This window comes from Elephantulus edwardii, unplaced genomic scaffold (genome assembly GCF_000299155.1).
Source record: "Elephantulus edwardii isolate Elephantulus edwardi_28Jun2011 unplaced genomic scaffold, EleEdw1.0 scaffold00050, whole genome shotgun sequence".
Lineage (NCBI taxonomy): Eukaryota > Metazoa > Chordata > Mammalia > Macroscelidea > Macroscelididae > Elephantulus > Elephantulus edwardii.
The window spans coordinates 8,715,655-8,731,713 of NW_006399800.1; the positions used below are offsets into that span (position 1 = coordinate 8,715,655).

Below are 16,059 nucleotides of genomic sequence, written 5' to 3' on the forward strand. Positions count from 1 at the left end.
AACATCAGCTACAATATCTCTAGTACCACGACCCCTTCTGAAACCAGCCTGGACTTCTGGTAGTTCTCTGTTGATGTGCTGTTCCACAATCAACACCTTTGGCACTGTTGTTATGTGCTGTTGAGTCACCTGAAACTCATAGCAACCCTATGTACAATAACCCTGAACCCTGCCCTATCCTAAGCCAGTCTCACTGACTGACATACCTAATCCCATTGTCCCAGTTACCATGTAAATCATTACATCTGGGATCTTCTTCTCTTGCACTGTCCCTCCACCCTTCCAAGCATGATGTCCTTCTCCAAGGACTGGTCCCTCCTGGCCATGTGCCCAAAGTATGTGAGACAGAGCTTCCAAATCCTAGCCTTCAGGAAGAAACTTAGTTTCACCCTCTCCAAACAAACCTATTTGTTCTTTCTGGTTGACCATAGTATGTTCAAGGCTCTTCAGCACCACAACTCAAAGGCACCAATTTTTCTGTCATCCTTAGTCATCATCCAGCTAAACAAGGTTAAGTCAAATCCACATGAACCAAAATTTGACCTTGTGTGTATTCCACCTGAATTTAAAAATCATCTCAGGAACAGGTTTGAAGCTTTGAAATATAATAAATGAAAACCAGATAAGCTGTGGGAGGATATCAAGAATATTATCCAAGAAGAATGCAAAAGGTCATTACAAAGACAGAAGAGGAAGAAAAGACCTTTGGTACTGTTGTTGTTGTGGTGGTGGTGGTTGTGGTTATGTGCTGTTGAGTTGCCTGCAACCCATAGTGACCCTGTGTACAGCAGCTCTGAACCCTTCCTTGTCCTAAGCCAGTCTCATTAATTCCCACTGTATCAATTTATCTCATTGGGGGTCTTCCTTTCCTGCGCTGTCCCTCCATCTTTCCAAACATAATGTCCTTCTCCAAGGACCAGTCTCTCCTGGTCACATGCCAGAATTCTAGCCTTTAAGGAGAAACTTGGTTTCACCATCTCCAAGACAGACCTATTTGTTTTCTTGGAAGGCCATGGTATGTTCAAGACTCTTCTTCAGCACTACAACTCGAAGACATTGATTCTTCTTCTGTCTTCCTTAGTCTTTGGTATTAGTAGTCAAGAAATCAAGACAAGTCACATTAGGAAAATCTATTGTCAGGGAACTTTCAGAGTACTGAAAAGCAATGATGTCATCTTAAAGACTAAGATATGCCTGATTCAAGCCATGGTCTTCTCAATTGCTTGCTATGAAAGTTGGAAGATAACTAAGAATGACAGAAGAATTGATACCTTTGAGTTGTGCTGTTGGAGAAGAGTACTGAATATTCCACGGACTGCCAAGAGAACAAATAGGTTTCTCTTGGAGAAAGTGAAAGCAGAGCATTACTTGAAAGCAAGGGTGGTGAAACCTTGTCTCATATACTTTGGACATGTTGTTAGGAGGATCTAGTCCTTGTAGGAGGACATCATGCTTAGCAGGTGGAGAGTCAGTATGAGAGAGGAAGATCCTCAACAAGAAGAATTGGCACAGTGACTGTAGCAAAGGGTTCAAGTGTGTCGGAGATAGTGAGGATGACACAGGATAGGACAGTTTCATATATGTTGTTCATAGAGTGACTATGAGTTGTACTCAAAGACAAAAACAACAAAAGTTATGACTACTCACTGTTATTGGGTCTGAACCAACTCATAACTAACATTCTGTTGGTTTTCTGAGGCTATAAATCACACAGAAGGATGTTGTCTTCCTTTCTCCCACAGATCCATTGGTGGATTCAAACAGCCAGAGAGCCATGGCCTTAGGGTTAGCAGCACAACTCTCTACAGCCTACACCCCAGAGTTCCCCTGACTACAACTAGTAAAATTGCTATAGCCGACTCATTGTATATTATTGTTCTTGTTTTGTACCTTATGTATGTTGTTGTTATGTGCCATCAAGTTGCCTGTGACTCATAGCAACCCTATATACAACAGCCCTAAATCCTGCTTTATCCTGTGACAATCTCCCTGTCTCTGACACACCTACCCCAATTACCCCAGTCACTGAACCAATCCACCTCATAGAGGGTCTTCCTCTCCTGTGCTGTCCCTCCACCCTCCCAAGCATGACGTCCCTCTCCAAGGACTGGTCCCACCTTGCAACATGTCCAAAGTATGTCAGATGAAGCTTCAGAATCCTTGCCTCCAAGGAGCAGTCAGCCTGGCTTAACGCTCTCTAGGACAAACCTGTTCTTTTTCTTAGCAGTCTGTGGTATATTCAATACTCTTCTCCAGCATCACAGCTTAAAGGCATCAATTTTTCTTCTATCTTCCCTAATCATTGTCCAGCTCTCTGATGCATAACAAGTGATTGCAAGGCCCATGGCTTGTATCAGGTACACCTTAGTCTCTAGAGTGACATCATTGCTTTTCAGTACCTTGGAGAGGTCTCCAACAGTAGACTTTCCCATCACAATATGTCTTTTAATTTCCTGGCTGCTGGTGCCAAGAATGTTTACTGTGGAGCCAAGCAAACTAAAGCTATTAACAGTCTCAATCTTTTAACCATCCATCATGATGCCGCCAATTGGCCCATAGGTGAGAAACTACCTTCTGCAGGAAGCGCTTCAGGTCCTCCTCAGTTTCAGCAAGCAGGGCTGTGTCATCTGCGTAACACAGATTGTTAATGAATCTTCCTCCAGTTCTAATGCCACATTTTGCTAGCCTCCTCGATAATCTGTTCTGCATATACATTGAAAAGTATGGAGATAGTACACATCCTGGCATACACCCTTTCCAATTTTGAACACTGCAGTGTTTCCTTGCTCTGTTGTGATGACTGCCTCCTGGTCCAAGTCTATATAATTATGCGATAGAAGAATTGGTGCCTTTTAGTTGTGGTGCTGGAGAAGAGTGGTGGATATACCATGGACTGCTAAGAAGACAAACAGGTCTGTCCTGGAGAGGGTAAAACCAGGCTACTCCTTGCAGGAAAGGATTTTAAAGCTGATTGAAATACTTTGGACATGCTTCCAGGAGGAAACAGTCCTTGAAGAAGGACATCATGCTCAGAAGGATGGCGGGACAGTGTAAGAAAGGAGATAAATCGACTCAGGGAGTAGGATAATGGGGGTAGGTATGTTGGAGATAATAAAATTAGCTCAAGATAGAGCAGGTTTCAGAGGGTTTCAGTCCCTATGTTGTACATAGGGTCTCTATGAATTACAAGCAATTCAACAGCATATGACAAGAACAATATATAAATACACAAGGGAGCTCTGGTGGCCTAGTGATAAGGAGTTGCATTGCCAACACAAAGGCATGTAGTTCAAATCTACAAGTTGCTCTCCTTTCATGTGATTTACTGCCTCTGAAAACCAATGGAGAGTCAGCTGCAACTTGGCAGCACATAACAGCATACATACATGTTTATTAATATGTGTGGAGATAAATTGCTGTTGGGTGCCATCAGTTAACAATGACTCATAGTGACCAGAACAGCACATCAGAATCTGCACCGTTTTCATAGTCTCTGCCATGCTCAAACCCACTGTGGTAGTTACGGTGTCAATTCACCTCATTGGTGGTATTCCTGTCTTTTACTGACCTTCTACCTCTCTCAAAATATCTCTTTCCCAGAACTGGTTCCTCCTGAAAATACACCGAGAGTAAGTGGGTGTAAGCTTCAGAGTAAGCTTCACCAATCCTTGCTTCTAAGGAGCACTCTGGATGCAGTTTCTCTAAGATAGGTTATTTCTTCTTTGACAGTCCACTGGATATTCAATACTCTTCACTTAAACCACAATTCAAAGGCATTGCTGCTTCTCTGTCATCCTTATTCATTGTCCAACTTTGCATATGATGGACTTGAAAAATACATGGCTTGGATAAATCATACCTTAGTCTTTAAATTGACATCCTTACTCTTTAGAACTGTAGACAGGTCCTCAATAGATTTCCTCAATGCAGCACTTTTGATTTTTTGACTGCTGCTGTCACAGGTGTTGATTTGTGGATCCAAATAAGATGAAATTGCTTGAAATCTTCTATCTTTTCTCCATCTATCATAATGTTGCCTACTGATTCAGTGGTATGGAGTTTTGTTTTATTGATTTTGAGATGTAACCCATGCATCTCGTTGCTCTGTGCACTACAGAAATAGCCGGTATTGTTATACTTTGAACATTTTGCCTGCTTTTAAAAAATCACATGTAGTTAATGTATTGATCTCAGAAAGTTCAAAGGATGGAGTAAGGAAAGGGAGAGGGAGAATTGAGTAATGCCAAGAAAGGGTGCTTTAAGAGTTAGAAAAAACTTAAACTGATGGGATTCAACTGCACATGAAACAACTGAAAAGACCATGGTTTATATAAGGCATATCATAGTCTCTGAGCTGTTATATATATATATATATATATAAATTGAAGTGTAAAAGATCTGTACCAAGGTCACAGAACTACCAGGTTAAAAACCAGAATGTGGGTTTTCCACTTTCAAATTCAGTCTGTTCACAAACCAACACAAATGCTGCTTCTGTTTCTGGTTCATTTTTCAGGAGGGCTCCATCTTCCCCTTAAAATTTTCTCTGTGCACCTGAGGACCTGGCATAAGGTTTTCTTCATACCTTTACCCACTAAGGGGGCAGTCCAGTTGTCCTTCTGGTCCACATCTCAACAATCACATTCTTGGCTCTTTTACTCACAAACCTCTACTTCTTTCTCAAAAATCCCTCAACTCACCTTCTGTAAAATGCAGAGATACACTAAGGCCATTTATAAGGGGGGATCTTTCCAGTCCGGACTGACGAGATAGCAATGGGATTTGTTTTGTTTTGCTTTTAAATTAAAGAAAGATGCCCTAGTGGGGTGAGGGAGGTTGGAGTTTGAATCCACCTGTTGCTGAGGGGTCGGGCTGGGAAAGGGCAGTTTCAGAAACTCCACTGCAAGTAGCTTTGAGTCAAATCACTTGATGGCAGTGAGTGAGCAAGTGAGTGAGACTACTTAGTGGCTCACTTGGTGGCTTAGTGATAAGGAGCTGTGTGGCCATCCCAAAGGAATGTGGTTCAAATCCACCAACTGCTCTGAAGGAGAGTCGGACAATCTCTTCCTGTAGGATTTACTCCCTCTGAAACTTGGCTGGAGTGAGAGATATGGATCGCTTCCAACTCTAGGTACCCAACAACAGCAGCCAGTCAGCAGTTCGATTCCATCAGCTTCTCCAAGAAGCAGCGATGGTCAATCTCTTCTTGTCCGCAACTAGATTATTACTTATTATTAAGTAATACTTTATATTATTTAGGTATAAATAATATTTATTTATTTATATTAATACTTAATAATACTTATTATTAAGCACACCAACACAAGCCAGCAGTGTCAGTGATCACAAGGATTATTTTTCAATTTCCTCTTCAATAAAATAGCCATAATATTGTTGTTGTTATGTGCTGTCGAGTCGCCTGCGACTCATAGCGACCCTATGTACAACAGCCCTAAACTCTGCTCTGTCTTGTGTCAATCGTACTATCTCTGACACTCCCATCCCAATTATCCCAGTCACTGAATCAATCCACCTCATAGAGGGCCTTTCCCTGCTGCGCTGTCCCTCCACCCTCCCAAGCATGATGCCCTACTCCAAGGACCGGTCTCTCCTCACAACATGTCCAGAGTATGTTAGACGGAGCCTCAGAATCCTTGCCTCCAAGGAGCCACCCGGTTTAACCCTTTCCAGGATGAATCTGTTTGTTTTCCTAGCAGTCCATGGTATTCTCAATACTCTTCTCCAGCACCACAACTCAAAGGCATCAATTCTCCCTATCCTCCTTGGTCATTGTCCAACTCTCTGATGCATAACAAGTGATTGCAAAGACCATGGCCTGTATCAGACGCACCTTAGTCTCCAGAGAGACACCATTGCTCTTCAGTACTTTGGAGAGGCCCCTAACAGCAGACTTTCCCATCGCAATACGTCTTTTAATTTCCTGGCTGCTGGTGCCAAGAGTGTTGACTGTGGAGCCAAGTAAACTAAAGCTGTGTACAATCTCAATCTCTTCACCATCCATCCTGATGCTGCCAGTTGGTCCAGTGGTGAGAATCTTTGTCTTCTTGACATTGAGCCTCAATCCATATTGTAGGCTGCAGTCCTTGACACTCTGCAGCAGGTGCTTCAGGTCCTCTTCAGTTTCAGCAAGCAGGGTTGTGTCATCTGCATAACGCAGATTGTTGATAAATCGTCCACCAATCTTGACTCCACATTTCTCCTCATAGAGCTCAGCCTCCCGGATAATCTATTCTGCATATAGGTTGAAAAGGTATGGAGATAGGATGCATCCCTGGCGTACGCCCTTCCCAATTTTGAACCATGCAGTGTTCCCTTGCTCTGTTCTGACGACTGCCTCCTGGTCCAAGTATAGGTTTCGCATTAGAACGATCAAGCCATAATACCTACCTTATAAACTCTGGTGCGAGTTACGCTGCCAACCCAAAGGCTGCAATCCTCTGGCCATTCGAATACAGAGACCCTGTAGGACTAAGATAGGACCATCTCCTCCTCTGTTTTACAGCCTTGAAAACCTGAGGGAGTTCCAACTCTACAACTGTGAGTGACCTACTTCCTAGGGTTGACATATCAAATTAACACATCGAGTGAGATAATAAACCTGCAATGTACTTAGGGGTAAGGAGTACTCAGCAGAGGGTTAATTCTATTTAATAAATTTATCTGGCGCGTACAGTGTGCCAATCACTCTTTCAGGTGCTTTCCCCAAATGCTGAAAACTCAAAATATTCCTCACCTTAGAGATGCAAAAACTAAGACACAAAAGACTAATTTAAAGTTCCTTAATAGTGTATGGCTAAAGTGGAATTATAATTCCCTCAATCTCGGCCCCAAATTAGTGCTCTCTGCTCAACTGTTTCTCCAAAGTGTTGATTTATGAAGAAACACTAAACTGCAAAACGCTCTGCCACTGGTAATTAGTCACTTGCAGTAAAATAAGGTCTTTTACGCTTCCTCAAAGATTTACTACAACTCAGCAATTGCAGAAACAAAAGCCTAATCACTTTTCACTGGCAGCGCCTTTCCAGCCGCCTCAGAACCGAGGCCACGCCCCTTCGCCTGGGCACGCCCCTTCCCGCCCAGCCGAGGCACGCCTCGCCGAGCTAGCCACGCTGGCCCCGCCCCTCGGCTGCTGCGGCGGAGGCAGAGCGGGCGCCTAGCGGCCGTCCACGTACACACTCCAGCACCTCCCCTCTTCTTCCCCCCTCACCCTTCTCTCGAGAACACATCCGGGTCGCTATCGCAGGTGCCTCAAACCCCGCCCTATTTCCCGAAACACTCTCTCCTCTTCCGGCCGCCACAGACCTCTTCCGCTTGTTTTCGGCCGGTTATATTCCTTGTTTAGGCGAGCCCAAGTGGCTTTTGTAACTCTCCCTGAGTCCGGTCGTTTAGCCCTCCCTACCCGGTCCCAGCAGCTCGCTGCTTTTCCCTAATTTCCTGGAGGTTCGGAGAGACTTTGCGGGTTCTGCATTGCGTTTTCGGGCAGAGGATCGGGCCGAGGCCTGCCGCGTATACCCGACCCCGTAGCGTCTTCTCGCAGCGTCGTTGGAGCCGCTGCTGCTGCCGCCTCGGAATGCTACGGTCGGGGTCCGCGCAGCTCTGGGCAGCCGCAGCGGGCCGCTGGGGCTGCAGGCTGCTAGCATTGCTGCTGCTGGTGCCGGGGCCCGGCAAAGCCTCTGAGATCACCTTCGAGCTCCCCGACAACGCCAAGCAGTGCTTCTATGAGGACATCATACTGGGCACAAAATGCACCCTCGAGTACCAGGTACCACGGGCCCTGGAAGTGTCGGGCCCCCAGCTTCCTGGTCAGAGCTGCAAACTAGGGGTTGCCTCTCGCCTCTTGTGTTTTCCTGTCCTTTACTAGTTTCAAGAAGCACCTCTTGAGAACGAATAGGAACCATACATTTGATTTTCCCATTCTAAACCGTTAAGGCTGGATTTAATGAGTTCCAGAAATGCTGCCCTAGCCCTGACTTTATATATATAATTTTCTTCTCTCGAATAGGATTTGATTTCCTTAGCACCAGATAGCCGTTTCCCACACCTGGTCCACATCACCACTTAAATCATCTTTGAAGCAATGCCAGTTTCTAACTCCGTTGCTTTTCCGGTTACACGTTTAGATTAGGACGACTGGTTAATTATTCTTCATAGGAGAGTTCGATTAAAAGCCAAATGACCATCTCTCAGAATACTGTTGTAATAAACGAATGAGTTTAGAAATTATATCGAAGACAAACTTTATTATCGTTTCTTAGGGTCGTCTTTTACTCTTTTCATTTTTTGCTGGTAGGCTCATTTTATACATTTGAGCAGCTGTTGATTTCTAGATGCTGGTGGTAGAAGAGTGATCAAAGGAGATTAAAGAGTTGCTGTCATCCTTCACTACTACCCCCCATCCTCATTGCGCATTCATTGCAAGTTTGTGCTTTGAGACAAGAAAATAGGGGATATGTGACCTGGTGTTTAGAATCCATGAAGGCTTCCTTTAGAAAGTGATCTGAAGTGGAAGTTTAAAGGGTGAATTATAAATAACTGGTAAGGAAGAAGAGAGAATAAAGCCTTTGTGAGAATCTGGAAGTATGGAGTATGGTTTGAGAAAAAGGAGCTAGAATAGTGTAGATGATGACGTTTGGGAGGCCAGTAGGACCTTTTTGACCATGTTAAAAGGTCTTTGCAGTGATATGATCAGAATATGATACAGAGTAGCTGTATAGTGTAGAGTGGACGAGAGAGACCAGTTAGGATAGTGTTGTATTTCCTGTTATATGCTGTTTGAGTTGGAAATAACTCCTAAGTGACCCTCCAGTGATTTTCAAAGTCTGTAAACGGCATGGTTAGGGCAGGGTTCAGAGCTTTTGTACCTAGGGTCACTAGGAGTCACGGGCTACTTGATGGAACAGAACAGCAGCAAATCATATGGGAAGCGATTGCCCACCCGTCTCCCTCGGAACAGCTGGTGGAGTCTATCTGCCTTTGGGTTGGCAGTGCAAATCCTTACTCATTAGGCCACCAGAGTTCCCAGTTACAGCTTGAGGGTAGAAAAGGAAATAACACAGATTGCAATGTAAAGATTGGGTCAAAATTGTATTTGCCTGAAAGTAAGCATTTTAAAAATTCTTATAAATGCAAAATACCAATAGTGGGATTTAGAAGAGGCTGTGGCACCAGGAATATCATTACTCATGTCATATGGATCCTACTAAAAGTAAGGAATACCGGAAGAATGTCAGTTTGTGCTTTATTGACTATGCAAAGGCATTTGTGTAGATCATGACAAGTTGTGGCTGACATTGTGAAGAATGGGAATCCCAGAGCATTTCCTTGTACTCATGAGGAAACTATACCTGGAACAGGAGGCAGTTAGGCAGAGTGAGCAAGGGAGCACTGCATGGTTTGAAATTGGGAAAGGAGTGTGTCAGGGTTGTATTTTATATCCCTATCTATCCAATCTGTATGCTGAACAAATTATCGAAGAACCTGGATTGTAAAGAGGAATGTGGTATCAGGATTGGAGGGAAATTCATCAATAAACTGCGTTTATGCAGATGACTCAACCTTACTTGCTAAAAGTGAAGAGGACTTGAAATTACTTGTTGCAGAAGATCAAGGAATGCAGCCTTCAGTATGGATTCTGTCTCAATACCAAAATAAATATTCTTACCACTAGTGCTAGTCCATTTGCTATACAGAGGCAACTCATGGTTGCTCTGATGCTGAACACTGTTACACTGTTGTGGCAAAAGAGGTAGTGATTACCCAGGGTGGATAGGGTTGGTGCAGCTCCCCCATTAAAACAAGCTTGGAAGCAGGAGTGGCGTCCACTTCGGAAATAGCTTGCCTCTGTAAACCCTATGAACTTGGAGAAGTGCAGAAAGTTATACAAGTGTTCAGGTCTTTCGTTCATAAGATCACTATGAGTCACCTACGACTCCATGGCACTTAACAAGAAAAACATAGAGCTCAGTGGGCCTAGTGGACAGAAAGTGATGCTATTAAGCCAAAGGTGGGTGATTTTAATCTATAGCCCTCAGGCCTGGTTTTAATTGTTTTTGGTCAAACATTCTTCTGGGTTGTATAGCACTGGTCCATTTGCTGTACAGAGGTAACTTGTGGTTGCTGTGATGGTGAACACTGTAACACTGATGTGTCAGATGAGATAATGGTTACCTAAGGTAGACAGTGTTTGGTAGAGCTCCTCCACTAAAACAAGCTTGGAAGCAGAAATGACATCCACTTCTGAAATAGCTTGCCTCCGGAAACCATAAGAACTTGGAGAGGTGCAGAAAGTTATACAAGTGTTAAGGTCTTTCGTTCATAGGGTTGCTGTGAGTTGTCTATGACCCAACAGCACTTAACAGACCAATAGACAGTATCATGGTGGATGGAGAGGAGATTGAAATTGTCAGCAGCTTCATTTTGCTTGGATCCACAATTAACATACTTGGTACGAGCAGTCAGGAAATAAGAAAATCCATTGCACTGGGAAAATCTGCAGTTAGGGACCTGTCCAAATTATTGAGGAGTAGTGATGTCAATTTGAGGACTAAGGTGCTTCTGATTCAGGCCATACTCTTTCAGATTACTAACTATGCATCTGAAACCTGGACAATGGATAAGGATGACAGAAAAAGACTTGATGCCATTGAGCTGTGGTGTTGCAGAAGAGCACTGAACATCCCACGGATGGCCAAGAGGACAGACAGACAAGCCTTGTAGAGGTTGCAGCTGGAGTGCTCTTTGGAGGCAAGAATGATGCGGCTTCACCTCACATACTTTGGACATGTTGCTAGGAGGTGCTATTCCTTGGAGGGAGACATTATGTTGTTAAAGGTGGAGAGTCAACAATGGAGAGGAAGACCCTCAACCAGGCAAATTGACATGGTAACTGCTGCAGTGGCCTCTTGTGTGTCCTGAAGTGTGAGGATGACACAGAACAACTGGGTTGGGATCTTTTGTTCATAGGATCCCTATGAGTCATATTCGATGGCACCCAACAACAGCAACTTAAATGCAGATATTACATTTGTTTCTGAGAATACTACTCCTGTGTACTAAAAAATAACATCTCTTACATGTTAGAGGGTGTGCCAAGCATTTCAGGTGTATTATTTCTCAGTACAACCCTGAAATAGGTATAGTTCTTGGTCCTGTTGTACAGATCAACAGTTTGGGCTGGGTTAAGGCACATAGTCAGAATCTTAGCAAGTTGCAGAATTAGTGTACAGCCCTAGGTTAAGTTCTTGATAGTTTTTTTACGTTGTTGTGTGCCATCAAATATATTCCTGAGCAGTGATGTCACTCTAGAGCCTAAGGTGTAGCAGTTCCACGTCATAGTCTTTGCAGTTATATGCTATGCATCAGAGAGCTGGACAGTTACTGAGGATGATAGAAGAATTGATGTCTTTGAGCTGTGGTGCTGGAGAAGAGTATTGAATATACCATGGATTGCTAGGAGAACAAACAGGTTCATCCTAGAGAGGTTGAAAGCAGGCTGCTCCTTGGAGGCAAGGATTCCGAAGCCTCGTCTGACATATTTTGGACATGTTGCAAGGCGGGACCAGTCTTTGGAGAGGGATGTCATGCTTGAGAGTGTTAAGGGACGCACAAGAGAGGAAGGCCCTCAATGAAATGGATTGATTCAGTGACTGGAGTAATGGGGGTAGGTGTGCCAGAGACAGTGAGATTGGCACATGATAGAGCAGGATTGAGAGCTGTTTTAAACAGGGCCACTATGAGTTGCAGGCGACTTGATGGCACATCACCACAGCAACAGCAAGTACCAAATCTTCTAAATAAATAACATAAGCTGTTAAATGCAGCACTAAATCTACTCTTTATAGAAAAGAAGGATTGTGAAGGAAAATTTAACAGATACTTGAGCTGAATCTGGAAGGATTAGTAGGAATTGCTCTACTGTATTCCAAAGGACCCCTGATGGCACAGTGGTTATGTATTTAGCTGCTAATTGACAGATCTGTGATTCAAACTTGCCAGCCATTGTTGTTGTTGTTAGGTTCTGTCAAGTCGCCTGTGACTCATAGCAACCCTGTGTACAACAGCCCTAAACTCTGCTCCGTCCTGTGTCACTGTTTCTGACACTCCCATGCCCGATTTACCCCAGTCACTGAATTAATCCACCTCATAAAGGGCCTTCCCCTCCTGTGCTGTCCCTCCACCCTCCCAAGCATGATGTCCTTCTCCAAGGACCAGACTCTCCTCACAACATGTCCAGAGTATGTTAGACAGAGCCTCAGAATCCTTGCCTCCAAGGAGCCACCCGGTTTAACCCTTTCCAGGATGAATCTGTTTGTTTTCCTAGCAGTCCATGGTACTCACAATACTCTTCTCCAGCACCACAGCTCAAAGGCATCAATGCTCCTCTTATCCTCCTTGGTCATTGTCCAACTCTCTGTTGCATAACAGGTGATTGCAATGACCATGGTCTGTATCAGACACACCTTAGTCTCCAGCGAGACACCATTGCTCTTCAGTACTTTGGAGAGGTCCCTAACAGCAGACTTTAATTTCCTGGCTACTGGTGTTGAGAGGGTTGACTGTGGAGCCAAGCAAACTAAAGCTTTGAAAAATCTCAATCTCTTGACCATGCATCCTGATGCTGCCAATTGGCCCACTGGTGAGAATCTTTGTCGTCTTGACATTGAGCCTCAGTCCATATTGGAGGCTGCAGTCCTTGACCCTCTGCAGCATGCGCTTCAGGTCCTCCTCAGTTTCAGCAATCAGGGTTGTGTCATCTGCATAATGCATATTGTTAATAGATCTTCCACCAATCTTGACCCCACATTTCTCCTCATAGAGCCCAGCCTCTCAGATAATCTGCTCTGCATACAGGTTGAAAAGGTATGGAGATAGAACACATCCCTGGTGTACACCCTTCCCAGTTTTGAACCATGCAGTGTTACCCTGCTCTGTTCTGACAACTGCCTCTTGGTCCAAGTATAGGTTTCACATTAGCACGATTAAATGTTCTGAGATTCCCGTTCTTCTGAGATTTAGCCACGGTTTGTTATGATCCACACAGTCAAACGCTTTTGCACAGTCAATGAAACATAGACATTCCTCTGATATTCCCTGCTTTCAGCTAAGATCCATCTAATATCAGCTACAATATCCCTAGTACCACGACCCCTTCTAAACCCAGCCTGTACTTCTGGCAGTTCTCTGCTGATGTGCTGTTCCAGTCGTTTTTGCATAATCTTCAGTAGAATCTTGCTTGCATGTGAAGTCAAAGCTATTGTTATGTAGTTTCCACACTCAATTGGGTCACCTTTCTTTGGGATGGGAACAAATATAGACCTCTTCCAGTAAGTTGGCCAAGTGGTTGTTCTCCAGATTTCTTGGTACAACTTGGTGAGCACTTCCAGGGCAACATCTGTTAGCTGAAATATGTCAATTGGTATACCATCTATTCCTGGGGCCTTAATTTTTGCTATTTCCTTCAAAGCAGCCTGAACTTCTTTCATCACCATAGGCTCTTGCTTATATGTTGTTTCATTAAATTCTTCTGTATCTGCCAATTCCTTTTGATACAGTGACTCAGTATATTCTTTCCATCTTCTTTTAATACTTCCTGGATAATTTAATATTCTGCCAAAATTATCCTTGATGATAGCAACTCAAGGTTTGAATTTGTTCTTCAGTTCCTTGAGCTTAAGAAATGCTGAGCGAGTTCTGCCCTTTTGATTTTCTGACTCTTAACTCCTTGCACATTTCATTGTAATATTTTACTTGGTCATGCCGTGCTGCCTTTTGAAATCTATTCAACTCTTTAGTATCTTGAATTCTTCCTTCTGCTTTGGCTTCTCTACACTCCAGTGCAATTTTCAGAGTCTCTTCTGATATCCATTTTTATCTTCTCTTCCTCTTCTGTCTTTGCAATGATTATTTTCACTCTTCCTGTTTGATACCCTTGATAGCCTCCCACAACTTGTCTGGTCTTCACTCACTCATGTTCAAGGCCTCAAACCTGTTCCTGAGATAGTTCTGAAATTCAGGTAGGATAGACTCATAGTCATATTTTGGTTCCTGTGAATTTGGTTTCATTTTCCTCAACTTCAGCTTGAACTTGCATGTGAGTATTTGATGCTCTGTTCCACAATCAACTCCTGGCCTAGTTTTCACAGCTGATATTGAACTTCTCCAGCGGTTCTTTCCGCAGATGTAAGCGACCTGACTCCTATGCATACCATCAGGTGAAATCCAAGTATATAACCTGCGTTTATGTCTCTTAACGTATTTGCTATGAATAAGTGATTATGCAAAATTCAGTCATTCTCTCTCCAGCTCCATTTCTGTCACCGAGTCCATGTTTTCCAACTACTGAATCTTCTTCTCTATTTCAGATGCAAGCTATCAGATCAAGGGCTCGTCAATTGGAGATAGATGTGAAGGGAGTGGGTAAAAGTGGATGGGTATCCTGGCGGATGGTGGAGCAGGGGAATAAGTGGATAAAGACACGTGTGCCAAAGGCAGGGACAACACTGATACTAATGGTTAACTCCACCATAAGGGATATATCTTTCACTTTTCTATAAAATGCTGGTCTGTCTGGTACTTCTCTAAATCTGAACATTCAGATTAAGACAGACTAGGAATAAGGATTGGCCATCCACTTCTGAAATAGCAGGCCTCTTAAAACCCTATGTACAACAGAACACATGTAGATAACAGAAAGGGCAACTGAGGTTGAGCTTTCAAGTATGGAAATACAAAGGAAGAGGAACAGTTGTAAGCAGACACTAGTGATTGGGACATGTAATGTGAGAACCGTGAATGTAGGAAAGTTAGATATCGTTAAGGAAGAAATGGAACGCATAAATACTGACATACTAGGCATTGGGGAGATGAGATGGACTGACAGGCATTTTGAGTCAGATGACCATATATTACTCGGGATGAAAAGGTGAGAAAAAATGGAGTTGCTTTCATAGTTAAAAAAGTCATTGCTAGATCCATCTTGAGGTACAACATTGTGAGTGACAGGATAATATCCATACGCATACAAGGAAGTCCAGTAAATACCACTATCATTCAGATATATGCACCAACAACCAAAGCCAAGGAACTAGAAGGATATAGAAGATTTTTATCAACTTTTACAATCAGAGATCAATCGAACATGCATTCAAGATGCATTGATAATAATGGGTGACTGGAATGCTAGCCATTACACAATAAAATTCGTGACGGTCTGCTACTTAAAATTTACAGCCTTGGAAACCTATGGGCGATTTTGCTCTGTCCCAGGGGCTTGCTGTAAGTTGGAATCAGTTATGACAGTGGGTTAGGGGAGCCATCTACTGCATATATTAGGTAGAAATCAGGCATGCTACTAAGGAAGAGGACAGCAGGCCCCGACCACCTCCAACAAAGAATTTTCTGACCCAAAATGGAATAATGCAGAGTTTCAGACACAGGTTTACAGAAGAAAGGGATTGGATTATGGGAAGACACTTTAGGGATCAGTGGCTATAATCTTGTCTGAATTGTGAATTAGGAATGGAAAGAGTATGATGAATTTGAGAGAAAATAAAATACACTTGGTATTTCTGTAATCAAGTAGACAGACAAGCAGTTGAGTTTGAAATTATCCACAGATTTCTCTTTGGTGATCAAATAGTTTATAATGGGAGAGTAACTAGTTTCAATTTTTATAGGAAAGAATTGAGGTTATCAGTCAGGTTCTGTTCTTTGTGTAGATATGTATTTGATGATTCAGAGTAGAACTGTATATCACAGTTAAGCACTGTGAACCATACAAGATCAAAAGGGCAGCAGTATTGACCTAGGGATAAAGTTCAGAAAGAGAGGAAAGGACAAATGAAAATGGTAAACATAGGAAGTAGTGGTGTTATGTGGCATCGAGTCGCTTGCTACTCATAGCGACCCTATGTACAACAGCCCTAAAAATCTGCTCTGTCTTGTGCCACTCGCACTGTCTCCGACACACCCATCCCAATTACCCCAGTCACTGAATCAATCCACTTCATAGAGGGCCTTCTCCTCCTGTGCTGTTCCTCC

The 16,059-nt window shown here is 43.3% G+C and overlaps 1 protein-coding gene across 1 annotated transcript in view; it reads left to right on the forward strand.

The window, feature by feature from the left end:
* The first annotated feature begins 7,591 nt into the window (after positions 1-7,591).
* TMED7 (transmembrane emp24 protein transport domain containing 7) overlaps positions 7,592-16,059 on the forward strand; it is a 22,239-nt gene continuing 13,771 nt past the window's right edge. Inside the window, exon 1 of the mRNA XM_006886673.1 lies at positions 7,592-7,783. Coding sequence (XP_006886735.1) covers positions 7,592-7,783 — 192 coding nt within the window. The remainder of the gene's footprint in view (positions 7,784-16,059) is intronic.